The sequence below is a fragment of the Gavia stellata genome, chromosome Z (assembly GCF_030936135.1).
Source record: "Gavia stellata isolate bGavSte3 chromosome Z, bGavSte3.hap2, whole genome shotgun sequence".
NCBI classification, from domain to species: Eukaryota; Metazoa; Chordata; class Aves; order Gaviiformes; family Gaviidae; genus Gavia; species Gavia stellata.
In genome coordinates this window covers 29,568,012-29,595,649 of record NC_082637.1, presented here as the reverse complement: position 1 = coordinate 29,595,649, position 27,638 = coordinate 29,568,012, and the positions used below count along the sequence as shown (strand labels likewise).

At 42.0% G+C, this 27,638-nt stretch overlaps 1 protein-coding gene across 1 annotated transcript in view; it reads left to right on the top strand.

Annotated features, from left to right (window-relative positions):
- The window catches only part of MAP1B (microtubule associated protein 1B), a 72,384-nt gene extending 53,214 nt beyond the window's left edge, over window positions 1-19,170 (top strand). The window contains exons 4-8 of the mRNA XM_059833346.1: window positions 939-1,079; window positions 5,417-10,762; window positions 10,814-12,059; window positions 14,179-14,417; window positions 18,551-19,170. Coding sequence (XP_059689329.1) covers window positions 939-1,079; window positions 5,417-10,762; window positions 10,814-12,059; window positions 14,179-14,417; window positions 18,551-18,706 — 7,128 coding nt within the window. The 3' untranslated portion in view covers window positions 18,707-19,170. The remainder of the gene's footprint in view (window positions 1-938; window positions 1,080-5,416; window positions 10,763-10,813; window positions 12,060-14,178; window positions 14,418-18,550) is intronic.
- The last annotated feature ends 8,468 nt before the right edge of the window (window positions 19,171-27,638 follow it).

Here is a 27,638-nt window from a genome sequence, read left to right as displayed (position 1 = left end):
CAGCCAACAGAAGTATACTGAATATCTGGATTTCTCTTTGTATGCAAGTAAATCTCCCCCTGTGGGAGAAACAGGAATTATTAGTAGCTGTAGTGAGTGTCAAGTTAAGTAACGAGCATCTACTTTAAAATAGTTAAGAGTTATTTCAAAATGCAGAAGAAGGTTATTTCTCAGTAGCAAGCTCATTTGTGCCATCAGGTATCGACTTAATTTCCTATTGTATATTGAAAAAGGTCTTGGGTTGGCACACTTTAAAAACTTACACTGTCCATAGCTAGTGACATTATGAGATGTAAATGGTGCATGTGACTGTATCTGAGTGCTTGAAGTTCAAGTTTATGATTATGGTGAAGCAGAATCGTCCCTTAACTTTCTAGATGATTCGGGTCACAACAGAATGACAGTGTAAAATATGACAATTTTTCGTGTGATTTGTGGCTGTTACTTTTCAGTGACGTTTTCGCAATTGAATGGCAAGTAATGCTGTACTCTAGGAAAAGAACAGCTTTCCAAAAGCTGAGTCTGACACATGCAGTTGTCCCTCTTTAGCATGTGGGACACAGTTCGCCAAGGCTGTCTTCATACAGTGCTGTTAAAATTCACGAAGAGTTATACAAAGAGTATGTTTGTTCATTGAAAATACTATTTTTTTGATTCAAATTTTATACTGTTCTGCTCCTTGCTCTTTTTTCCATGTCATTAGCTTGGTTTATTCATCAGACCTTCTCTAATTGCTTCTTGTCCCTCCTTTCTTCCCTTTTGCACCATTCTCATTGTCTTTTGTAAACAGCACGATAACTTCATAATGTTTCAACTGTCCTGGGAGACTCTGGTGCAAAATATGTTTTAAATTAGGAGAGATAAACTGCACGTTCTCAGTGGAATATAGAAACACATGGTAACTCCCATTATTGATGTATTTCTCTCCTTCACTCTAGGTGCGCTTAATGATCACAGATGCTGCAAGACACAAGCTCCTTGTACTAACTGGACAGTGCTTTGAAAACACAGGAGAACTCATTCTTCAGTCAGGATCTTTCTCCTTCCAGAACTTTATTGAGATCTTCACGGATCAGGAGGTGTGTTCAGAAAAGTGTTTTCCATACATTGTCATGTGATGGCAGAGATTTCTAGAAGACTAAAAATGGTCCTCTGTGTTGTTAGAGTTAGCATCGGCAGCCTGATGCTGATGGTCTTTACTCTTCATTGTAGGCTTTCTTTCAAAACATTTATTTAATTTATTTTAGATTTGATGTAAATTGCTTAACAAAATTTTAAATTTTAATTTGGGAATTAAATTGTAACTTCCAGAAACAGAAAATCAAGGAACCTTTTGACAATGGAAGGAGATAGTGCTGTGTTTAAAATATACAGGTTGTTTATCTAAGGTGTACATACAAAGCAGTCAAATTGAACTTGACAGCAGGTTCTTGCCTTTTGGCAGCTAAGTAATAAGTGACGTTAAGTAAGACAGAGGCTGTCTGTTGGAATAGCTGTAATTTTTTCTACCACCTACCTGCTTGGCTTCTTTACAGTAGTGTTTAAAATTTGGCCAGTGAAATCTGTAAATCTTGTGATTTTTACGTACCAAAAAGATAAGTATGAGGTATACCAGTGTTTAATGCCATTTGTTTCATGACTTGTTATTTTGCTGTCTTGCTTAATGTACTGTGTCTGAAAGCTCCCATAGGGCAGGAACCCATAGTAAACAAGCTGTCACACTTAATTTGGCTGCTGGGTAAAGTATATATTTAAATAAACTATATGGCTGCATCCCTAGGAATTTGATTTCCAAAATTAATTAGGAACATGTCAGTGGAGTGAGATTTGAAAGTTCAGCACTGAAAAAGCAAAGTTTGCATGAGCTCCAGTGTGAGCTTATTGTATCCATTTGATCCTATTCTCAAAGCCTCTTTGTTCAGCATATGGTTCTAGGGTTGGGGAAAGAGCTGGATTCCTGCTCTCTGAAAGATGCGTGACACCTAAAACTCACTGGCAGTTCGCAGAGTTACTTTTCTATGAAATTGCAAACCCAAGCTCCTTGCACCTCTGGTTAATTAGTGACACATAATTACTTTATGGCTACATGCAAAACTAGGGACAAATCCTACTATTACTGTTAGGAAGAGAAATTGTTGGCTGGAAAGCAGCAGGGTGGTGGTTGGCCATGAGTTACAGCCACCAAGGGATTGCCGCAGTGGTGCGCGTGCAGGGCGTACTCCCATGGGCTATGAATAAGGCTCACTTGGCTCGTCTCTGTGGCTGGCAGCAGGCTCACCAGCCAGCGGGCATGGCTCTTTGAAAGTGTTGGCTTCCAGCTTATTGTTTCTGAAGCCTTGGGCTCTCACTGCTTCTACAAGATTTCGCAAAAGCTAAGAAAGATCACATTTGCCATACTGCAGTCTGTGTATGTGACATTTTTTAAAGGGTCCCATTACTGGGAAAGTTTCAGGTGGTCTACAAATTGGAAAAAAGGTTAGAAAAAAGGGCTAGAAAAAAGTCATTAGTGGTTTTTTACATGGTGATCAGAAGAAAGAATTCCTGTGCTGTCCTGACCCTGGTGGACTTGGCAGTGTTAGGTTTTCAGTTGGACTCAATGATTTTAAGGGTCTTTTCCAATCTGAATGATTCTATGATTCTATAAGCATGTGACGTTTGATGAGTACTGTGTAGAGTTGGTGTTTCTGGCCTCTGCCCATTTTTACTTCACTGGAGCAAACCTGAACTATGGTCAAGGAATGTGCTTACAAATAAGTAAATACCCTTTGGGGAATACTCTTACAAAGACTAATTCAGACATCCATCTCTAGCCTGCAGAACTCCCTGCATGCAATGCCTAAAAGTGGTGTTTTCAACTTCTGCCTTGGCAGAAGATTGAAAATGTCCCGTTCCACTGCCTCTGCAACAACAGCTAGCAGAGGAAAAACTTTCTTTTTACCTTTGTGGTCCGGTGTAGGAAACAATCTTATGTTTTCTATGAGCAGCCAACTTGCTGTTTGCCTTCAATAGCTGTGACACCTTTAAAACCTGAGGATTCCCCAACAAATGTCTCTCGGTGCTTGAAAAGATGATCAGGTTCACAGATACATTTCTTTGCTCCCACAGTGACTTTGAATCTGGATAAGAGAAGGAGCAGGTACATCTCTGTGTTATCAAATAGCATAAGCAGTGGAACTGTCGATATGCTTGGTGTCACCATTTGAAATGCAAATCCATTGAGGCCTTTTCTAGGGCATTCCTGAACTTGCTATTCCTAACGGATATGATCTATGTCTGGAATAATTTTTCTCCAACTTTTCATTGGCCTGCACTAGTGGTGGCTTAACACTGTCTGCATTATGCGTGCCAACTTTTAGGAGCAAAGAAAGTCAGAATTTAGGAGTATGAAGCAGAAATCCAAATATGGTATAATATACACTGGAGAGGACTGACCCCAAACCTTGGCCCAGTATATTCATTAGCCCAGTGTATTACCATATGATTTTTTTATCTAGCCAGAAAATTGCCCCTAAATGAGAAACAGTCAGTACTCAAGTTATCTCCTTATGTGTGGAACAAACTTGGATTTATTCATCCAGAGGAAGAGATCTTTTACTACTTTTGTCTCTCTCTAATAATGTGTTTTCAACCCTCGTAAGAGACACAGCATAAGGAGTACACTTGAGATCCTAAATCCATTTCAGAGCTGTGGTCTGTGCTGCCCCTCTTTTCTTATTTCTGCAGTAAACAACAGGAATGGTTCTTCTATCTTCCTTATCTTTCAGCCTTTTCTCCTTTTATTTTGTTTTGCTTTGGTTTTTTCCTTTGCTCCTTTTCCGACAAAGCCACGTCTGACATATGAGTGAGATTTATTTATGCTCCTGTCAAATGGTTTGGATACTAAGTAAGGCTGACAAAGGAAGATATAAAATATTTATTTTCTCCTTTATTTAGTTATTGGTTGGATTATTTTTTTTTGGATAACAGCCACTGCATCTTTATTGAGTTTTATTTTTGGTAAATGCTGAAAATAAATTATGTAACACAAAGAAAGGAAGTGAGACACATGGAGGCCCAAAGAGATCTAATGCAATCAAACATCATTAATTTTTTAACTATTCATTTCTTCTGCTGATTCAGCTTATGGTCCAAGAATTTCAAATTATTCAGCTGTAGCATAATCTATATCATCTTTATGAAAACTGTTCTTACAGCTTGAACAGACAACTGAGTCTCTGCAAAGAAGGTTGTGGTATTTTGCATGATGATGTGCTGGCATATTTTGCACTGACATTTTATGTCTGAATTACTTCTTTAAAGAAGTTTACATAATTTGGTGGTTTCTTTGTTAAGAGCAAATAGAACAGAAATGGGCTATATTTAACCTCATTGTCAGTTAAAAAAAAGTCAAATGAAAGTATCTGTGGAACTGGGAGAAGGTATTAAACGTGTCATACTTTTTCATGTTCGTTTGTCTACTGATCTGGGACCATCAAATATTGTTTTTTAATTCAGACTGGAACAGAACAACAGCTATTCATACTATGGCATAGAAGTTCTTGTTTTCTGTGCCTTTATTTCAGCAGCTGGTTTTGTTACTACCATGTTATCAAACACTGCCAAAATTAATGGTGTTATTCTAGATTTCAACTTTTGTGGTCCATGAGTTTAAAATCAAAATAATGACAAGAGCATTTTTAACACTAACACTTTTTTTTCTGGCTCTTTCTCTAGCCCTTTACCTCGTAGTCTCAGAAATACAAAACTTGTAGCTGTTTGCGTTTGTGAGGCAATAACTCATTTCTTAGTGTTCTGGAAAAGTCTCCTGCAGTCAGTCATGCTAATCTGGGAATGATACTGGCTTTTCAGGAGCCAGCCTGCAGAAAGACCTGCAGTAACGATGGTGTGGTGCAATATATCCCATGAGAGAATGGGTGAGGGAGGCAGCTGCCTTTGGGAGGATGCTGGCCTCCTCTGGGTTGCAGTTACTCTCTGCCTGTTAAGAGGATGTGCTTTGTCCCTTAGATGTTTGGCTGACTTTTCTGGATGGACTGGGGCAGCAGGGATACTCATGAGCCGGTAGTAGAGATAGTGGCAGCTCTGGCAGCGTTAGCCTCATAGTCCTCATACCCTCTCAATATAAAAGCTTGTACCATCCTCCTGTAAAGGGTGAGGGAGGGAAGGGGGAAGCTTGGGATACTGTCGGCCTCTGGGCAATAAGGGGGACCAGGAATAAGGTCCTTCTTTGTATTTAAAAAAATACACTAGTGAACTAATTATGGTAACAGGTTCCTTTAGCTTCTAGGACAGATACTCACCAGTGCAGAATCAAATGAAAATGGTTTTATCTATCTCATCAAGAAATATTATGTTCTGACATTGTCATTAAAAAATTAATTTAAATGCATTTTCTTGTGGTTTTGTTTTACAACCCTAGATTGGTGAATTATTGAGCACCACACACCCTGCCAACAAAGCCAGCCTAACTCTTTTCTGCCCTGAGGAAGGGGACTGGAAAAATTCCAACCTTGACAGACACAACCTTCAAGACTTTATTAACATTAAACTCAACTCCGCTTCCATATTGCCCGAAATGGAAGGACTCTCCGAATTCACAGAGTATCTGTCAGAATCAGTAGAAGTACCATCACCTTTTGACATTTTGGAACCTCCAACCTCAGGAGGCTTCCTGAAACTCTCCAAACCCTGCTGTTATATTTTCCCAGGGGGAAGGGGGGACTCTGCATTGTTTGCAGTGAATGGATTCAACATGCTTATCAATGGAGGATCTGAAAGAAAATCTTGCTTTTGGAAACTTATCCGGCACTTGGACAGGGTAGATTCCATTCTGCTCACTCACATCGGAGATGACAACCTCCCAGGAATTAATAGCATGCTTCAGCGGAAGATAGCTGAACTAGAAGAGGAACAATCCCAAGGGTCTACTACCAACAGTGACTGGATGAAAAATCTGATCTCACCTGAGTTAGGAGTTGTATTCCTTAATGTACCTGAGAACCTGAAGAACCTGGATCCTAACTTTAGAGTAAAAAGGAGTGTAGAAGAAGCTTGTTTTACTCTCCAATATTTAAATAAATTGTCTCTGAAACCAGAACCACTTTTCAGAAATATGGGAAATACCATTGACCCCATCATTTTATTTCAGAAAATGGGAGTTGGCAAACTTGAGATGTATGTGCTTAATCCTGTCAAAAATAGCAAAGAGATGCAATACTTTATGCAGCAGTGGACCGGTACTAACAAAGATAAAGCTGAATTCCTGCTACCAAATGGCCAAGAACTAGACATTCCGTTATCCTACTTCACCTCTGTCTCGTCCCTGATTGTGTGGCATCCAGATAATCCTGCAGAAAAAATAATCCGAGTTCTGTTTCCTGGAAACAGCACCCAATATAATATTCTAGAAGGACTGGAAAAACTCAAACACTTAGACTTCCTTAAACAACCAATGGTTACACAAAAAGACCTAACTGGTAACATTGCTGGTCCGGCTGTGAAACAAGCAAAGTTGAAACAACGAACAGACAGCAAGGAGAGTCTCAAGCCTGCTGCAAAGACACCACCAAGCAAGCCTGTCAGAAAAGAATCTAAAGAAGAAACACCAGAGCCTGCGAAGCCTAGTCCAGCACCGGAAAAGCCTCAGAAGTTGGAAAGCAAAGAAAAAGTTCCAGTTAAAAAAGAGAAACCGGCAAAAGTGGAGACCAAACCTGTAGTGTCGGAAAAAGAGATAACAAGTAAAGAAGAACAATTGGTAAAATCTGAAACTCCTGAAAAACAAACTACAGATGTAAAACCAAAAGTGTCAAAGGAGAAGCCAGTGAAAAAGGAAGTCAAAGCAAAACCGGAAGAAAAGAAAGAGGAAAAAGAAAAAACAAAGAAAGAGGTTTCTAAAAAAGAGGAGAAAACACCCATCAAAAAAGAGGAGAAAACACCCATCAAAAAAGAGGAGAAAACACCCATCAAAAAAGAGGAAAAACCCAAAAAAGAAGACATCAAGAAAGAAGTTAAAAAAGAGGTGAAAAAGGAAGAGAAGAAGGAGACTAAGAAGGAAGTAAAGAAAGAAAGTCCACCAAAGGAAGCAAAAAAAGAAGCTAAAAAAGAAGAGAAGAAGGAAATTAAGAAGGAAGAAAAAGAAGAGAAGAAGGAAATTAAGAAGGAAGAAAAAGAAGCCAAAAAGGACATCAAAAAGGTTCCTAAAGAAACAAAGAAGACAGCTACTCCTTCAACTGAAGCCAAAAAGCCAGCAGCAAAGCCTAAACCACAAAAGAAGGAGGAATCTGCTAAAAAAGAAGCAGTACCTGCTGGAAAGCCAAAGGAAAAAGGAAAAGTTAAGGCTGTGAAGAAGGAGATCAAAGTCAGTGGAGCACAAGGTGCCCTTGCAGCAGTTGGAGTCTCTGCCACAACTGTAGCAGCTGTAGCAGCTGCAGAAATTACAGCCGGTGGAAAGGAACTTGAAGCAGAGAGATCCCTTATGTCTTCACCAGAGGATTTAACAAAGGATTTTGAGGAATTAAAAGCTGAAGAAGTAGAAACAATAAAAGAAACAAAACCTCAAGATGCACTTATAGAGGATGAACTGAAACTCACTGGCACAGTACAAAAAGAGGCCTTTGAAGTACAAAAAGAAAAATTAGATAATGAAGGACCTGCTGAGTCGTCTGATGAAGGCATAACTACCACAGAGGCTGAGGGTGAGTGTGAACAGACACCCGAAGAATTGGAAGCTGCGGAAAAGCACAGAGTTGATGACAATGAAAAGTTTGAAGATGAGGGAACTGGCTTGGAAGAATCATCCGAAGCAGGAGATTATGAGGAAAAGGCAGAGACAGAAGAAGCTGAAGAACGAGGTGAAGATGAAGAAGAAAAGACACCACTGTACACCACAAAACCATATATGGAAGATCCAAGAAAAATTGCAGGGAGCTCAGAAGAAATAATGGCTGAAGCAGATGCTAACATTAGAGATGAAAAGTATATTGAAAAGGCAGATTATGAGGCATCAGATGAACGGGCTGAGGAAGACAGGGAAGAAGCAATAGAAAAGGCAGAAACTGAAGAGACTGAAGAAGATGAGGAAGACAAAGTAGAAGACATCAGAGATGAAGAGGAAACTGAAAAAATAGAAGCTGAAGAAGATTATGTGGCAGCTGTGGTAGACAAAGCTGCAGAAGCTGGTGAAGTTGAAGATAAATATGGCCTACTCATAATTACACCGACAAAACGTTCAGAGCCTCAGTCTCCAGCAGTTGAACTAGCCTCTTCGATCCATGATGAGACATTACCTGGTGGTTCAGAAAGTGAAGCCACTGTTTCTGATGAAGAAAACAAAGAAGATCAACCTGAGGAATTCACTGCTACTTCGGGTTACACACAGTCTACCATCGAAATATCCAGTGAACCAACTCCAATGGATGAAATGTCGACACCCCGGGATGTCATGAGTGATGAAACTAACAATGAGGAAAGCGAGTCACCTTCTCAGGAGTATGTGAACATTACCAAGTATGAGACATCACTGTACTCTCAAGAGTTTGGCAGACCTAAGCTTTGTCCACTTCCGGATGCTTTTAATGGATTATCTGAAGGATCCAAAACAGAGGCCACGGAAGGTAAAGACTATAATGCCTCAGCTTCCACCATCTCACCACCTTCTTCATTAGAGGAAGACAAATTCTGCAAATCTGCATTCCAAGTTGTATACCAGCAAAAAGAAAGTGAAATCCAAGGCACTGCCAAATTAGAAATCAAAGAACCCTATCAAGAAGATGTTGGTGGAAAACTTAGTCCAGCCAAGAGTCCAGCTGACAGTTTGTCCCCTCCATCACCTGTTGCCAAAACACCACTGAGTGAACGTAGTGTGAACTTTTCACTCACTCCCAATGAGATCACGGTCTCATCTGAGCCTGTTCCCATTGCTACATTGCCTGATGTACATCAAGAAGTTGCTGAAGAGCACTGTGCAAGCCCTGAAGATAAAACATTAGAAGTAGCATCTCCCTCACAGTCTGCTGCGGGTAGTGCTGGCCACACACCTTATTATCAGTCTCCCACTGATGAAAAGTCCAGTCAGCTTCCGTCTGAAACTAGTGAAAAGTCAACAGAAGCTCCTGTTAGCTTTGAATTCAGTGAAGTCAAAGATGAGTCTGCAAAACCCAGAATAAGCCCTATGGATGAGCCTGTGCCAGATTCAGAATCTCCTATTGAAAAGGTTCTCTCTCCTCTACGAAGTCCACCACTGATAGGTTCAGAGGCCTCTTATGATACATTTTTGAGTGCTGATTTAAAGTCTCCCACCAGAGATTACGGAACTGCTTCTGACGGGAAACCTGAAAAAGAAAAAACACCTGTTCAGATGAGCCCAGCTTCTGAAGCCAGCTCTGGGGGCCTTTTCCAAGAAAAACAAGATGAAAAAAGCATGGAGTTTATGGTAATTAAGGAAAGCTTCAGCCTAGAAAGGAAAATGGAGGATACAGAACCCAGCAGCTCCCAGTCTTCACTGGTCTTGGATGAACGGAAGTTAGCAGGTGATCTCTCACCTACTCAAATAGATATCAGTCAGTTCGGTTCCTTAAAAGAAGATATGAAAATGTCAATTTCTGAAGGCACTGTTTCTGACAAGTCTGCAACTCCTGTTGATGATGTTGTAGCAGAGGACACCTATTCCCATATAGAAGGAGTAGCTTCTGTCTCTACAGCATCTGTTGCTACTAGTTCATTTCCAGAGCCAACTACTGATGATGTATCTCCTTCTTTGCATGCTGAGGTTGGATCTCCCCACTCTACCGAAGTTGATGATTCCCTTTCAGTGTCAGTTGTACAAACACCAACAACTTTTCAGGAAACAGAAATGTCTCCATCTAAGGAAGAGTGCCCAAGGCCCATGTCAATTTCTCCACCAGATTTCTCACCTAAAACTGCAAGATCAAGAATGCTGGTGCCTGATCACAGATCTCCTGAGCAGTCAACTATGTCAGTAGAATTTGGTCAGGAGTCCCCTGAGCAGTCTTTAGCAATGGACTTCAGTAGGCAATCTCCAGAATATCCTACTGTAGGCACTGGTATACACCATATATCTGAAAATGGACCAACAGAAGTAGATTATAGCCCTTCAGATATACAGGAGCCTACTTTTGCACAGAAGATTTCCCCTGTGGAGCAGTCATCTTACTCTCAGGAGAAAGATATTTCAGAAATTATTTCAGTTTCTCAGATTGAAGCTTCATCTTCAACTTCATCAGCTCATACACCTTCCCAGGTTACTTCACCACTGCCAGAGGAAACTTTTTCAGGTGCTGTTCCACCCCGAGATATGTCACTACATTCTTCTTTTACCTCAGAAAAAGTGCAGAGCGTAGGAGAAAAGCTGTCACCAAAGTCTGACCTATCTCCATTAACTCCAAGGGAATCTTCTCCTCTGTACTCTCCTAGTTTTCCAGATTCACCTCCTGCAATCACAGAAGCAGTGTCAGCTAGTCACACACCTTCATTGTCACTGCAAGTGTCCTCTGTCAAAGCATTTGGTTACCAGGAACACCTAACAAAGGACAGTCCAGAACCTTTACTCAGCCCAGAAAAAGAAGATTCAGAGAAAAGCAGCAGGTCTCCAGAAGAACTTAGTTATTCTTATGAGGCCACAGAAAAAACCACTAGGTCACCAGAGGATATTAGCTACTCCTATGAGTCAGTTGGGAAATCTACTGGATCACCTCAGGCCACGGATTATTCCTATGAGACAACCAGGAAAACTACTAGGTCACCTGAGGCCACAGACTATTCCTATGAGATAATTGTGAAAAATATGAGGTCATCTGAGACCAGAGATTATTCTTATGAGACGACAGGGAAAACCACCAGGTCACCAGGGGCCGTGGATTATTCCTATGAGATGACTGGGAAAACCACCAGGTCACCTGTGGTCCCAGATTATTCCTACGAGACAACAGGGAAAACCACCAAATCACCTGAGGCCACAGATTATTCCTATGAGAGAATTGGGAAAGCTACCAGATCACCCGATACTATGGATTACTCCCATGAGACAACAGGAAAAACCACTAAGTCACCAGAAGCCATTAGCTACTGCTATGAGACAGCTGGGAGAACCAGCAGGTCACCAGAGGCCATGGCATACTCCTATGAGACAACTGGGAAAGCCTCCAGTTCACCTGAAGCCACAGATTACTCATTTGAGACAACTGGCAGAGCCACCAGGTCACCTGAAGCTACTAGCTATTCCTATGAAGCAAGTGCACATTTCACGCCAGGAAAATCATTAGCAGAATCCCGTCAAGATGTTGATTTATGCCTTGTGTCCTCTTGTGAATATAAACATCCCAAAACTGAACTTTCACCCTCATTTATCAACCCAAACCCCCTTGAGTGGTTTGCAAGTGAGGAACAGTCTCAAGATCAAGAGAAGCCATTAACTCAATCCGGGGGAGCTCAGCCACCTTCTGGGGGAAAGCAGCAAGGGCGGCAGTGTGATGAAACACCTCCCACATCTGTGAGTGAGTCTGCCCCATCTCAGACTGATTCGGATGTTCCCCCAGAGACTGAGGAATGTCCTTCCATCACTGCAGATGCTAACATTGACTCGGAAGATGAGTCAGAAACCATTCCGACAGACAAGACAATTACGTACAAACACATTGATCCGCCGCCTGTCCCGATGCAGGATCGCAGCCCTTCCCCTAGGCACCCTGATGTTTCCATGGTTGATCCAGAGGCTCTGCCTGTTGATCAGAATTTAGGTAAACCTTTGAAGAAGGACCTCAAAGAAAAGACAAAGACAAAAAAGCAGGGTACTAAGACCAAGTCATCTTCTCCTGTTAAAAAAAGTGATGGTAAATCAAAACAAGTGGCTTCACCAAAGCCAGCTATAAAAGAATCTTTAGACAAAATTTCCAAAATAGCTTCTCCAAAAAAGAGGGAGTCTGTAGAAAAGGCAACCAAATATATCTCTACTCCAGAAGTAAAGTCTCGAGTGGAAGAAAAAGATAAGGACACCAAGAATGCAGCAAATACAACAACATCCAAGTCGGCAAAGACTGCAACCACAGGTAAAGACAGATAGCAAGTTCCCTAGTGTTAAGATTTTCTTGGCTGTTGCAGTGAAGTTAGTTTGCCTTTATATCAGCTGAGAATGTAGTTTGTAGCAAATCCCCAAAGAAAGTCCAGGTTTTAAATATCAATCGAGCATGTAAAGGCCACATTTAAATGCATGAAATTCACTAATTTAACTTTTGTAATCTAAGAAATTTGATGTGTCAATTTGCTCAGAGAGTACATGAAATATAAAGAACTTACTTAATACCAGCTGTCTAAACTGTTAACCAACTAATAGAATTAAAAGTACCATTTTTGTAGGTGAAGTGAAATCGGTAGCAAAGTGAACCAGGTAGGCACAATTCTCTTAACATAAATTAATGCAATTTAAAATTGTGGGAGGCAAAGCTACTATCAGCCATTGGATGCTCTTATTACTTTGCTGCATTAATTTTAAAAGGAGTATTTTTAAAAAATTATAACAGTAGTAAGAGCATTTTCAGTGAACTAAGCATGTACATCACATAGTCTGGTTAAAGCCTTATGCCATCGGTGATGACTAAATATACAGAAAGTTAATATAATTTTGAATGACTACTTTGTACTCTAAGTAGTAATTAAATATGAATTAAGATTATTGAAGGAGGCATTGTGCTAATCTGTTGTTTCCAGCAGATCTTTAGAGAGTGTTTGGGGGATACTCTGATTTTGCTGTTGCCAGGACTGATGTTCTCTTGAAAGCTTTTTTACAAGGAGCAGGTCCAGGATTCAGTACAAACCAACCAGCTTTCAACTGTCTTTAGCTTCCCCATTTTAAGCAGTCCACTGTTCCTTTCTTACATCATCGTTTGCATGTCTCTGTTAATAGATGTGTTTCAAAGCAGCAGTATAGTTCCTCATGCTGTACATTTCTCCAGCACTTTAGCTCTATATGAGATTCTTCTTCCTTAAAATATACTTCTCAGGTATATGCTAGAGCAGGAGACAAGTCTCTATTTGATAATGACATTTAAGTGTAAAATTTTATCCAGTGTTGGTATCTACAGTTCAGAAAGATCTATCACAGATTTTTTAATGATAAAAGATGATAAAAGATTTTGCAACACAACCAATAGTAAAAACTCTGTAATTCAGAAAATCTTATAATATCATGGTGCTTATTTGGCATATTGCCCTATGATGAATGCTAGACAACTGTAATGGACTTTGCTGGCCTTACAGTGTGTGACCCTAAATAGAGTGCATTGCTCAGATAATTGTTTACCGAGCTTCGTCCTCTGTAATAACATTAGAAGGCTAATAGAACATAAATGGTGATCATTTGGATGAAATTACTGGTTGAATCCTGATCTTCGGTTCATACCATGATCCAGTGTGTAGCAAAAGCTGCTTTTCTTGGGTAGTATTTTTAATGTGAGTGTTTAAACTTTGAAATTCCTTTTGACTGAAGCTTTTCTTAGAATAAGTACTATACTATGCACAGCACCAAAAACATGCTTCCCCCTACTTTTTGTGATAAGTGGCTAATTTGTGTATGCAACTAAGGATCCAGCAGGCAAACAAACACTTGTTCTGAGTTCCCTGAAGTAATTGCTTTACAGGTTTCTCTGTCCTCCCAAGTTCCTCTTTGACCCTCTTTCTGCTCACGTGTAGTATCTTCCTGATGCACTTGTAAGGCAGTCTGAGCATGTCAACAGCTACCATGTCGTGCTATGTGCTGATATCCCAAATCACAGGACTGCTTCGAGTCCGCATGGCTCTCTGTGTGACCCTAGGTTTTATAATCATGCATACCTGGGACTTTCAAAGAGCTGTACTTCTTAACCTGGAGTATAATGCCACCGTTTATTCAATGGTAATTCAGTAATCACAGCCCTGCATAGTAATTGTTGGGTGTATTACTGGGAAAAGTTCAATCAATTTTTGATTATGTGGTAGTGAGTTTTTATTGTATTATATAGTTACAGCTATTCAGGTTCTTCCTTCCATTACAGTAGTAATTGGGATACAACAAAGCTGGAACATGTCATTAGATGTAGGAGGGTATCTCACCTCAGCGGTTATAACAGTAATTAATAAATGCATGTTTCTAACCAGCCTGTGATACGTTCTTTCGTTGTTTAATTTGCAAAGGACCTGGGAGTACTAAGGTGGCAAAATCTACAGCAGTGCCTCCAGGACCTCCGGTGTATTTGGATCTGGTGTACATTCCCAACCACAGCAATAGCAAGAATGTTGACGTTGAGTTTTTCAAGAGGGTGCGGTCATCCTACTACGTGGTGAGCGGGAATGATTCTGCAGCCGAGGAGCCAAGCAGGGCTGTTTTGGACTCCCTGCTGGAGGGCAAGGCACAGTGGGAGAGTAACATGCAGGTAGGCTTTTCAATGGCATCTTTACCTGGAAATGTAACCTTCTCTGGGAAGCAACTACGGGAAGCTGGAGCACCTCTGGAGTGGACAGCGGCTGCTGGGGAACAGGTTCTCCAGGCTGGGCACCTCGTTTCACTGATCATAGAATCATAGAATCACAGAATACTTTAGGTTGGAAAAGACCTTTAACTTCATCAAGTCCAACCGTAAACCTAACCCTGCTAAGTCCACCACTAAACCATGTCCCGAAGCACCTCAGCCACACGTGCTTTAAAAAACTCCAGGGATGGTGACTCAACCGCCTCCCTGGGCAGCCTGTTCCAACGCTTGACAACCCTTTCAGTGAAGGAATTTCTCCTAATATCCAGTCTAAACCTCTCCTGGCACAACTTGTGGCCATTTCCTCTTGTCCTACCACTTGTTACTTGGGAGAAGAGACCATCCACCTCTCGACAACCTCCTTTCAGGTAGTTGTAGAGAGCAGTAAGGTCTCCCCTGAACCTTCTCTTCTCCAGGCTAAACAACCCCAGTTCTCTCAACCACTCCTCACAAGACTTCTACTCCAGACCCCTCACTAGCTTCGCTGCTCTTCTCTGGACATGCTCCAGCACCTCAATGTCTTTCTTGCAGTGAGGGGCCCAAAACTGAATACAGGATTCAAGGTGCGGCCTCACCAGTGCCGAGTACAGAGGCACGATCACCTCCCTGCTCCTGCTGGCCACACCATTTCTGATACAGGCCAGGATGCTGTTGGCCTTCTTGGCCACCTGGGCACACTGCTGGCTCATATTCAGCCGGCTGTCAATCAACACCCCCACGTTCTTTTCCGCTGGGCAGCTTTCCAGCCACTCATCCCCAAGCCTGTAGCATTGCATGGGGTTGTTGTGGCCAAAGTGCAGGACCCGGCACTTGGCCTTATTGAACCTCATACAATTGGCCTGGGCCCATTGATGCAGCCTGTCCAGATCCCTCTGCAGAGCATTCCTATCCTCAAGCAGATCAACACTCCCGCCCAGCCTGGTGTCTGCAAACTTGCTGAGGGTGCACTCAATCCCCTCGTCCAGATCATTGATAAAGATATTAAACAGAACTGGCCCCAATACTGAGCCCTTGGGAACACCACTTGTGACCGGCCGCCAATTGGATTTCACCCCATTCACCACAACTCTTTAGGCCTGGCCGTCCAGCCAGTTTTTTAATCAACGAAGAGTATGCCTGTTGAAGCCATGAGCAGCCAGTTTCTCAAGAAGAATGCTGTGGGAAACGGTGTCAAAGGCTTTAATAAAGTCTGGGTAGACTACATCCACAGCCTTTCCCTCATCCACTAAGTGGGTCACTTTGTCACAGAAGGAGATCTGGTTAGTCAGGCAGGACTTGCCTTTCATAAACCCGTGCTGAATGGGCCTGATCGCCTGGTTGTTGTGTACGTGCTACGTGATGGCACTCAAGATGATCTGCTCCATAACCTTCCCTGGCACCAAGGTCAGACTGACAGGCCTGTAGTTCTCCAGATCCTCCTTCCAGCCCTTCTTGTAGATGGGCATCACATTTGCAAACCTCCAGTCAACTGGGACCTCCCTGATTAGCCAGGACTGCTGATAAATGATGGAAAGTGTCTTGCTGAGCACTTCTGCCAGCTCCCTCAGTACCCTTGGATGGATCCCACATGGGTCCATAGACTTGTGGATGTCTAAGTGTTATAGCAGGTCACTAACCATTTCCCCTTGGATTGCGGGGGCTTCATTCTGTCCCCCATCACTACCTACCATCACAGGGGGCTGGGTACCCGGAGAACAACTGGTCTTACTGTTAAAGACTGAGACAAAGAAGGCATTAAGTACCTCAGACTTTTTGTTATCCATTGTGACTATGTTTCCCCCCCGCATCTAGTAGAGGATGAAGATTCTCCTTAGCCCTCCTTCTGTTGTATAAACATTTATATAAACATTTTTTACCGCCTTTTATGGCAAAGGCCAGGTTAAGTTCTAGTTGGGCTTTCACAGAATCACAGAATCACAGAATCACACAGAATCACTAAGGTTGGAAAAGACCTGTAAGATCATCAAGTCCAAACGTTACAAAAAAAAAAAACAAAAACAAACCACCACCCACCCACCCATGAAAACCACCACACAAAAACCCACCCAACACCACACAGCACTATGCGCATCAAGCCACGTCCCACAATGCCACATCCACACACTCCGTGAATACCTCCAGGGAGGGTGACTCCACTACCTCCCTGGGCAGTCTATTCCACTGTGTCACCACTCTCTCAGTAAAGAAATTTTTCCTAATATCCAACCTGAACCTCCCCTGGCGCAACTTGAGGCCATTTCCTCTAATCCTGTCACTAGTCACTTGGGAGAAGAGACCAACACCCACCTCTCTGCAACCCCCTTCCAGGTAGTTGTAGAGAGCGATGAGGTCTCCCCTCAGCCTTCTCTTCTCCAGACTGAACAACCCCAGTTCCCTCAGCCGCTCCTCATCAGACTTGTGCTCCAGACCCCTCACCAGCTTCATCGCCCTTCTCTGGACACGCTCCAGCACCTCAATGTCTTTCTTGTAGTGAGGAGCCCAAAACTTAACACAGTATTCGAGGTGTGGCCTCACCAGAGGTGAGTACAGGGGCACGATCACCTCCCTACTCCTGCTGGCCACACTATTTCTGATACAGGCCAGGATGCCATTGGCCTTCTTGGCCACCTGGGCACACTGCTGGCTCATATTCAGCCGGCTGTCGATCAACACCCCCAGGTCCTTTTCTGCGGGGGAGCTTTCCAGCCACTCGTCCCCAAGCCTGTAGCGTTGCATGGGGTTGTTGTGGCCAAAGTGCAGGACCCGGCCCTGGGTCTTGTTGAACTTCATCCAATTGGCCTCGGCCCATCGATCCAGCCTGTCCAGATCCCTCTGCAGAGCCTTCTGACCCTCGAGCAGACCAACACACCTGCCCAACTTGGTGTCATCTGCAAACTTACTGAGGGAGCACTCTATCCCCTCATCCAGATCATCAATAATGATATTAAACAAGGCCGGCCCCAAAACTGAGCCCTGGGGCACTCCGCTTGTGACCGGCCGCCAACTGGATTTCACTCCATTCACCACAACTCTCTGGGCTCGGCCATCCAGACAGTTTTTACCCAGCAAAGAGTGTACCTGTCTAAGCCACGAGTCACCAGCTTTGTCCCTTCTATTTTTCTCCCTACAAAACCTCACACACAACATCCTTGTAGTCTTCCTGAGTTGTCTTCCCCTTCTTCCAAAGGTCATGAACTGTCCTTTTTTTCCTGAGTTCTATCCAAAGCTCTCTGTTCAGCCAGGCTGGTCTTCTTCCCCGCCAGCTTGTCTTCCAGTACATGAGGATGGCCTGCTCCTGTGCCTTTAAAACTTCCTTCTTGAAGAATGTCCAGCCTCCCTGGACTCCTCTGCCCTTTAGGACTGCCTCCCAAGGAACTCTGTCAACCAGGCTACTAAACAGGCCAAAGTCAGCCCTCTGGAAGCTCAAGGTAGCAGTTCTGCTGACCCCCCCTCCTTACTTCTCCGATCATGTGAGAGGACACCCGAGTAAAGCACAGAGCTGCACTGCACTCAGCTGCTCCCCCATTTCTGGCCCTTCTGACCTGTTCCTGGTGAATAAAGCAGTTGGGAGCTGGTTTACACGGCCATTTGGCTGTTTCATCTTGTTACTATACCACTTATGATCCAAGTTTGGAAACATTGCTATTTGTAAGTAGGAAAGGAAAGTGGATGTTTCATGGTTTATATGGTAATCATGTACACTTGGAAACTTCATGTGCCTTTCCATCATGATCAGTAAGTAAACAAAATTTTTGGGCATAATCTGAAGAGCTATCATTGCAGACTACAGACTGCAACTTCTCTGGAAAGCTGCATCTGAGCACTTTACAAAACCAAGGTTTTATTTTGATAAACTACTTCTTTGCAGTCATTTTACCTTACCTACATGTTTATTTATTTACTTTTGTCCATCCATTTATTCAAGTATTTATTGCATAAAGACCCACTGTTTCCAAAAGGGAAACATATTTGTTGGCCGGGCCTTCTTACAATGACAGTTTTCTTATCAGCTGTTTCTGTTGTCCATTCCTCAGGACTTCTCCTGTTTTGTGTTGCAGGTGACTTTAATCCCAACCCATGACTCAGAAGTGATGAGGGAATGGTACCAAGAGACCCATGAGAAACAGCAGGACCTCAACATCATGGTTTTGGCAAGCAGCAGCACTGTTGTTATGCAAGATGAATCTTTTCCCGCATGCAAGATTGAATTGTAAGAACAAGACCCTGCACCACAAGATTAAACTTTGTTTCCAGAAATTCTTCAGTTTGAAAACACCTTTTCTAAAAATTCAACCCATCTATTTCAACTTCTGAACTATATACCTGCCAAATGCTATACTGTGTCACAGTGATGCAAGTCACTAATATTTTTCAGTCTTTGCTGATTGCTAAGGGAAATAACAGTATTCCCATAGTAGGGTTCAAATTACTGCAAAAATACAGATCCAGTTTCATCTCTGCTGAACGTTTGGAAACCATGCACTAGCAGCCCCAACTGACTTCTGCCAGGTAGAGGCATTTGCCCTCTAAAGAAACACAGAGAGAGAGAAAGAGAGGGAGGGGTAGGAGGAGAAAGTAATAAATAATTAGATCTGCTTTAGTCTCATGGCAATAGATGTATCGCTTACTGCAATCTGCTTATGCTTTCACACAAAAATAAAGTTTACTTTTGTAACAATCTGAGCTATCGCAAAGGGGATCCTTTTTTTACAGAATTAAGTTAGCTGGAAAATAAAAAGAAACAGAACGTGGCTAGGAAGGGACGTACAACCTAAACACTCATCAGCAGTTTTCCACTTTAGGTTGAACTCTGCATACTAACATACCATAACAATCATAAACCAAATATGCACGTAGTCTGCACCCCATCCAGAAGTCTAAAACCTTTCTTTCAACATGCAGAATTGTTGGTCTAAGGCATGCTCCCAGTGAAAGGCCACTCACTCCAGCCAGAACTGACCAGTCCACATGCTTGAACACCTATGTCCACTGTCGATTAACTGAAGCAAAATACCAAAGCGGTTGGGAGTACACACAGTAGACAATTTGCCTTAGAAAGTGACTTGAATGTACAAAGAAACTTGATGCACTTATTTTTTAATGTTGAGACAGCAAATTTATAAAACATCTGTGTAGGATCATAGTTACACCAGTTAAGAAGCGTGAGTGTGCGTGTGTGTTACTAGAAACCTATCTGACTGGTCAAATGGCTTGGTGCTATGAGTTACGTGTGTTAGTTATGATGCACCTGGACAGCTCAACAAGGCAAGATGAGCATTTTTTTGAAAGCTTCTTTTGTACTGTGGAAGCAAGATTGAAGTGGTGTCCAGTATCAGAGTTACAAAATTTAGTGAAACATTCAGAATGATGAAAAAGGTTACCTGCGAGCCTGTACAATATTCAACCTTCCTTTCTCTTACCTTATTTTATTTGTTTAATTTTAGAGTGACTATGGGAACAAATGTACAGAAACCTTTTTTTTAGTGCTATGTGAACTTTTAATAGATGAATTTTTAACAAACGTTTTCATTTACAGGAAAATGCAAAGAAAAATTTTCCAGGTGAAGGCAAGTTTTTTATTAGTTTTGTAAGATAAATGAATAATGTTGTTTAAGGTTCTAGTGAGAACGGATATTGAGGTAAAATTTATTGAAAATAGTCAACTGCCAATATCGTTTGGGGGTGGGGGGTGGAAGGGCACCATGGTGGTAAAATTAATCTATTGATGATGACAGAAAATGGGATTTGAAAACTTAATTGCCTAATACATACAAGCATATAATACATACAAGCATACAATACATACATACATTCTCAACCCTCACAAAATCTTGAAAAAAGATAGAATAAGCAATAAGCTAAAATAAGTCTCCCTTCCCTTCCCTTCCCTTCCCTTCCCTTCCCTTCCCTTCCCTTCCCTTCCCTTCCCTTCCCTTCCCTTCCCTTCCCTTCCCTTCCCTTCCCTTCCCTTCCCTTCCCTTCCCTTCCCTTCCCTTCCCTTCCCTTCCCTTCCCTTCCCTTCCCTTCCCTTCCCTTCCCTTCCCTTCCCTTCCCTTCCCTTCCCTTCCCTTCCCTTCCCTTCCCTTCCCTTCCCTCTTCCCTTCCCTTCCCTTCCCTTCCCTCTTCCCTTCCCTTCCCTTCCCTCTTCCCTTCCCTCTTCCCTTCCCTCTTCCCTTTCTTCTTCCCTTTCCTCCTCTTTCATCCTCTTTCATCCTCTCATTTCCTCTCCTTTTCCTCTTCCTTTCTTCTTCCTTTCCTCTTCCTTTCCTTGCCTCTTCTTTTACTCTTCTTTTACCTTTCCTTTTGTCCTTCCTCTCCCCCTTCCTTTCCTTCTCTAGACTGCTTGCAGAGGAACAGCATCACTGTTCTGTGATTTAAGACAGTTTGGATTTTTTAGTCTCAGAAGTTTTACCCCAGTTAAAAAAATCTTGTTACATTGTAGAAGGTTTGCAAATCTCAGTTTAAAGAAGGTGTTTGCAAATCTCAGTTTAAAGAAGGTGTAAAGGCCTCCAGAATGGAGAGATGTGCTGGTCTGTATGATTCACCATTATGGCTGGTATTGAGTTTCACAATGTAGTGAACTATGACCTCATTTTATTTTATTTACTTATAATTTATTTCAATTTTACATTGTTAGGATATTTTTCTTTAATAGGTATATGTTTGCACTCCTGATTTTTATGAGGGGTTTTTTTATACTGCTTTAGGGTCCTTTAAACGTGGGCTCCTGAGGCCTATTTAATGCTGTGAATTACTGTTTGTCAGTTGTTGGGGGTTTTGATTTATTTTTAATGTCTTCTCTTTTTTTTAGGTATCATCTCTAGCAATGCTGTTTTATTTATTGCTATACCTTTTAAGTCGTTAAGAATAACAGAATGACTATGGCACGAAAGGCAGATGGAAATGTATTGTAAAAAAAAGCATGTTTGCTGGGCTCATAATCATTCACTTAAAATTGCTTTTGTAAAACATAGTCTACGAAGTTATAGGCAAAATGTTTGGCAGAATAGTTGTACTATTTCCACAATTCTTTCTGCTTTGTCTACTTTCTTATATAGGTCAGATTTCAAACTTTTTGAGTAGGTGGGAACGGATTTTCTGATTTTCTGACAATGTCTGAAATGGTTTGTATCTCTGCTTTGGTAGCAAATCTGGTTTAAGTACAGCAGTGGTCCTGAGACTAATCTCACTTATGCCACTTACTCCTGTGAATCAGGAGAAATTTCACTACAGTCAGGGAAGTTACAGTAATTTGGTCCTACTGTAAATGAAATTGGAATCAAGCCTTAAGTCTCCCCAAGCAAGTTTGTGATGGCTCAAGCATTTCTTTTACTTTTAAAATAATAACAATTAGACAGTTAGAGCTGATCTTAAAATGTACATTTGCTTTTTTGCTGCTACAAAAATATTAAAATCCCAGTCTGGCTATTCTGAGGTATTGTAATGCCTGTTCCATCCATTCCCTTTCAAATGGCAGCGGTGCCTGGGTGCAACACAGCAATGAACTCCTCCATTAGCTCCTCTTGCCCTTAATGTCTTTCCTGCCTGCGGAACTAATCTAACTGTGTTAGTCCTAGTACTACACAATTAGTTTAGTGTAACAGTCATCAAAATGTACCGTGTACATTAACAATGAGTGCTGTTGATCAGCATAGATTTCTAGGAGCATGGTTTGTTATTGATTACTCTAATTATAAAGATTCAATATCTGAGTGTAAAGGACACTCCATTTAAATGACGGTATTACCGTAACAGCATCCCCAATCATGATCTTTATGCTATTACTATACAGCTTCATATAATTCAATGAAGAATGAACTCTGGAGATCCCACCCCACTCCTGAACTTGGACAGGGCCTCTCTTGCATGCCTTCCCAAAGTCCTGTGGTGGGCCCGACTTTATTGACCTCTGTTTTCACCCCATCTTTCACAGAAATGACTTTTGATTTTATTTTTTTTTTTACTTACTTTACACACTGTGGTGAATGGAGCTAACTGTGTATATGAATGTGGGGTTTTTTTAATTGTCTATGATAGATTATGCATTTTAGTAGAGCTCCAGTACTCATTTACTAAGATTTAATCAATTTGTTAATTGAATTTTCAATCCCTCCCACCACAACCAAGTCAGCTCCAAAAAGCGCTTCCTGTGCATTTGGGACATTCCTGCCATACGCTTCTCTTTGTTCAACTGTCGCCAGAGGTTCTTGCTCAGTAATGATGTTTTGAGAGAAATAGTGATTTTGTTGGTCTGGATTTATTAGAAAAGGAAAAAGTATAATGTTTACACTTGGAAGAAATTGTAAGCTTTCATCTTTTCACTTAATAATTGAACGAAACACTAAAAGCATCTAGAGGTAAGCATTTCTTAGAATGCAATTATATTATTCACCTGGTTTAAAAATGTTTGCTATTTAAAATAAAAAAAAGAAAAAAGTCTGTTTGTTGTGACTTTACAAAAAAAATCTAAAAAAGTTAAGTAACTAAATAAAGCAATGGCATAAAAATATAGAAAGAAAAAAAAAAAAAAGATTATAAAAGCAGCTTCTCTGCACTAGACTAGCTAGGAGCTCCAGATGGCAGGAGCTACCTCTTCAAGACTGGGCTGTAATCACAACTATAAAAGAGGAAATCTGAAATATGCTTTCACGCATTTGCATGCAGCCATTATCTTCCAAACTATGGAAAGAAACAGTCTTGTGGCTGGCTGAGAAGCACCTCACACACCTCCTCTCTCTTGTTCTGAATGGTGTTTGTGTCAGTCTGCAGCTGTGTATGGTATTATGTCTTATAATCCTGCATCACTTCTATTCTATCCAGTCATATCTAATGTAGAAAATTAGTTTCCAGTGAAAGTAATATGTAGTGCTTTTATGATATTTGTGTGCAATATCCCCTCTTCCATTGAGGATATTTGATGTAAAGGAAACAAACTCAGTTCCACAATAAAATACAAAAGTGGTAAAGTGGTGTTGACATGTTTCTTGTCTTTGTGTATGTATGTATTTTTAAGTTTTCCCTTTCCTTCAACCACGATTACCTACTATACGGGGCTTTTTCTCAAAAGGTCTATAACTCTTTAAATGCTAGGAAAGAACAAATCTCTATTTAGAAATTGGAAAATAAATGCAGATTACTTTTATCTCTTGTGTCGTAAAACATTACCATGATGTACCATGACATGGCTTCTTTTTGTTCTCATTTCTGTATCCCTCAGCAGCATGAGAAAACACTTCATTTTCAGTAAGTACACGTTCAAGGGTATGTGTCAGAGGTGATCCCCAATAAAGTTACATCAAACTGAGCCCATCCTGGTTTAGAAAAGAGGTCTTTTCCAAAGTTATTGCCATTTAACAAGAGTGCACAGCTTGTCTCCAGTGGACATGCCACTGCCACTGCTCAGTAATCCTGGTGAGAGGGGACAGAGCATTTGGGGAAGCAGGGCTCTCAGTTTAGTTTTTTACTTAATAAACATCAGACTTTTCCTCTACTGCTGTTAAAGGGACACTGTAAGATCAGGCTTTCTACCTTTGTAGTTTTTCTTGCCACTGCGACGCCTGTCATGGCGAGATGCAGCAGTCAACACATTTTTTAGCTCGGGGAGATGGTAATGACATGAACACAGGTAAAGGCTGGGGCAGCAGGGAGGAAGGGGTGCTCACTCCCAGGAGAAGCAGTGGCCCTGCAGGATTTCCTTTATGCTCAGACAGCAGCCTTTTTTATGGGCCCTTATCCATCTCCAACAGCTAAGGTTTCATTTGTAACTTCTAATGACATTAATAAGAAACACTGTGCTTGGCTTGAATAAAGCTGAGCATGGCAAACTAGGGAAAAATTAAGACCAGATGAGGGGAGTCAACTGCTGCTAATCTTATCTCTCAAGTATAATCCTGCATATGTCTACATCAAGGTTTTTTGAGCTGCTGTGGTAGAGTAGCCTGATGCTACTTAAAATAAATTAAAATGATTGTGCGAAGCAGACCAGGTCAGGCTTCAACCCCAATTATTCACCTGCAGTTGCAGGGTGAAGTTCTGGATTTGCACAGGCAGGACCACCCATGGTAACTGTGGATAGGGCAGGCCAGCCTGGTCTGTTAGTGTTTGGTTTGCTGCTTGCAGATGCCAAATGAAAGCTCCTTTCTTCAACACAGCTGCTGAGGAGGAGAAATTTTCTTTCCACTAGTGTTGTTAATGAACAAATTCAGTCAGGTTATGAATTATTTCAGACAGCATGGGAAAATAGTAGTCCCTCAGACCTTTTTGGTCTATCTAAAATGAGGGATGTGTCTTGTGGCATCCTAGACCTGGAGGCTGTTTAATACTGATTTCTAGTGTTCTACGGTTGGGAAGAAATTGTAGCTTTTCATGGTTCCTAGGATGGGGTGAAAAGAGGTGTCCAGTGGTCTCTTGAGTGATAGCCATGGTGACACCTCATAGATACAGCTCATTCCCAGCATTGCAGCAAGGCTCCTTGGCTTCCTAGAGGGTATCTCAGGGCATGCGGTACGTCTGCTACATGAGCATTGCGCATGTCCTTCACTCAGCAAACAGGTTTTGACCACTGCCTACTGCTGTGGTCCCTACTGTCATCTCCCACAGGCACGACCAGTCCACACTAGCATGAAGCTCCCAGGTCCCTGTCCTCTCTTGTGCTGCATGTGCTTTCTTCAGATTCAGCCCAAAGCCACCAGAGGCTGAGTAATGCTGAGTGCCCTCAGCTTGCGAGGGCATTTGCTGCTTTTTGATTGGATGCTCAGCATCATTTCCACCAGAAATGAAATACTGATGAGAACTAAAGAACTAAATCATCAGGCCCTGTAGTCTGCACCAGCTCTGTTTGCTGGTTCTCATGGATCCTTACCACTTGATGTAGCTGCTTCTCCGCAGTTCAACAACTCCAGCACTACGAGCTCCAGTGTGAACAGCTGGCAAGGCAGGGGTGGAAGCTGACCGTGCATCTGCTGCCAGCTTCACTGCCAAAACAATTGCGTATGCCACGGTTTACACATCATACTGCAGCTCGGCCCATCACCTGTGCTTGTCCATTGCACAGAGAAGGTAAGTAAAATAGATGGAACTTACGTCCGAATACAAACAAAGCTAAATATACCTAACAATGTCTATATACACTGAGGTTACACCCTGTATACCTGTTAAGGTCCAGAAATTGATTTTGACTGAGCTTTTACAAACCTCATGTTATCTCAGCCCGCCTGTGTTACTTTGTGAGCTGAAAGAGTTGAAGGTAAACTGAGCCACTGAGCCACTTAAATACTTAATATGAACTCCCCAGAGTGCAAGTCAGTATTTCCAGGAAGAGTTTACAGTTTCCAAAGATGTAATTATAGCAGCAGTTGCTATGTGTAAGGACCAGAACAGGCTTGAAAGGTTCTTTCCCAATTCATTTAAGGGAGGAATTGTCAGGATTTGCAATAAACAAGATACATTGAAAGTTGAATTTTGTCCTGATAATCTAATGTGCTTGTCAATGGGGCTCTAATGCTATTTCTGTGCCTGGGGCATCTGCAATTTAGAATGGGTTGAGTGGACTTGAGTTTATCAGAAAGGTTTAAGGGCAGCAACAGAGTTAGTACTATGCAATTGCTAGCTGAGTTCAGTGACAACTTACTTTGTGATTACTGAAAGATACACATATTTCCGTGGGGAGATTGACCCAGAGTAGATGGCACAGTTTTCTATCACGTTTAGGATCTTAAGTTACTCTTGAATTAATGTTTTGTGGCTAATTCTTGACCTATACTTCATTCTCCACAGTTTTATTTTGAAAGAGTCACTGTCCCAAGTTCAGGTTGTTTGTCACATCAGCAGTAGTTTCTCTTCTACAGTTGAAGAGCCTTGTCCGTATCTCAACATTTCGTATCATTAAATTTCTGGAAAGGTAAATTTCACTTTACTTTCCACTTACTCAAATACTCACCAGAAATACATTTTGCAAGGTCTAACTGTAGTTTCTACATAAACAGCCCCAGCAAACCCAGCAGCAGTACTTGCAGAATTGGGCGCACATCTTGCATCACTTGAAGTCAAGGGTGCAATTCCCTTTTGTAACTATAACTCCAGCTTCCTGAGGAGGTGAGTGAAGAGAGGACACTTGCCAACCTGTGCCCCACGCTGTCTTCTGCCTGTTTCAGCAGCATAGTGCGGCTGCTCGGGTCAGAAACCCAGGCTGGCACCAGCCAACTTTCATTTGCAGCTGGGGTAGGTCATCGTCCTGGTTCCAGTTTTAGGGTGACCAGAAAGCCCTGGGACAGGCAGGCCACCAGCTGGGACAGGCCACTGGGGGAGGGAGTGGGTGCTTGAAGCTGTGGGAAGGGGCTCGATACCAGTGCTGTGTGTAGGACACAGCGTCTGATCGGGTTTGAGAGCATCTAGTAACCTTATCTTGGCAAGGTTGGGTGTTACCATAAATAGGGCCCATCTGTGCAAGGCTTCAGGCAACGTTTATTTGAGCTGCAAGGGAATATATATATAATTTTCCTCTTCTGAATAATGGATAATGACCTTCAGTGCTTCGCTGCAAGTGTTCTGCCATTGACACTTGTGGGAGGAAGAGTTACGTATTTGCTCGCCTAACCAGCAGCGTATTTGGTGTCTGCCATGGATTTGAATTGGGAAGCTGCTTTTTGAATTAAAAGGAAGATTTAACCTTTAAAGTGCTGTTTTTTTCTCCTAACAGCAGCTGAATTCATGCCAACATACCAAACAGGCTTTGCATTTGTACTGGTTACTGTTTCTTTTCGCTAGTATTGTTGAGAGAAGGGTCTCTCCCAGACCTGGGGAAACACAGGAGAGCTGTTAACACTGCCTAGCATGTGCAAGTCTGGCAATGCTGTACCATGAGCATTAGTGCAGGCAGGTATTATTTAGGCTGCTGGTCACCTTGTTTGCAGGCACAGCTCAGTGACTGCACTTGCAAATGTATTGCTTCTAGCACTGGGAGATTTTCCTCTGCCTTTAGCTATACAGACACCAGGATAATGAGTAGAGAAACTATTCAAAAACTTTCACTGAGAAAGATGCATTCCTGTTATTTACAAATATACTGACAAGGGAGAAAGTGCAATACCTTTAATTCAAATCACTGCTGTAGTCACAAACGAAAGCAGGATGTGAAGGAAGGAACAT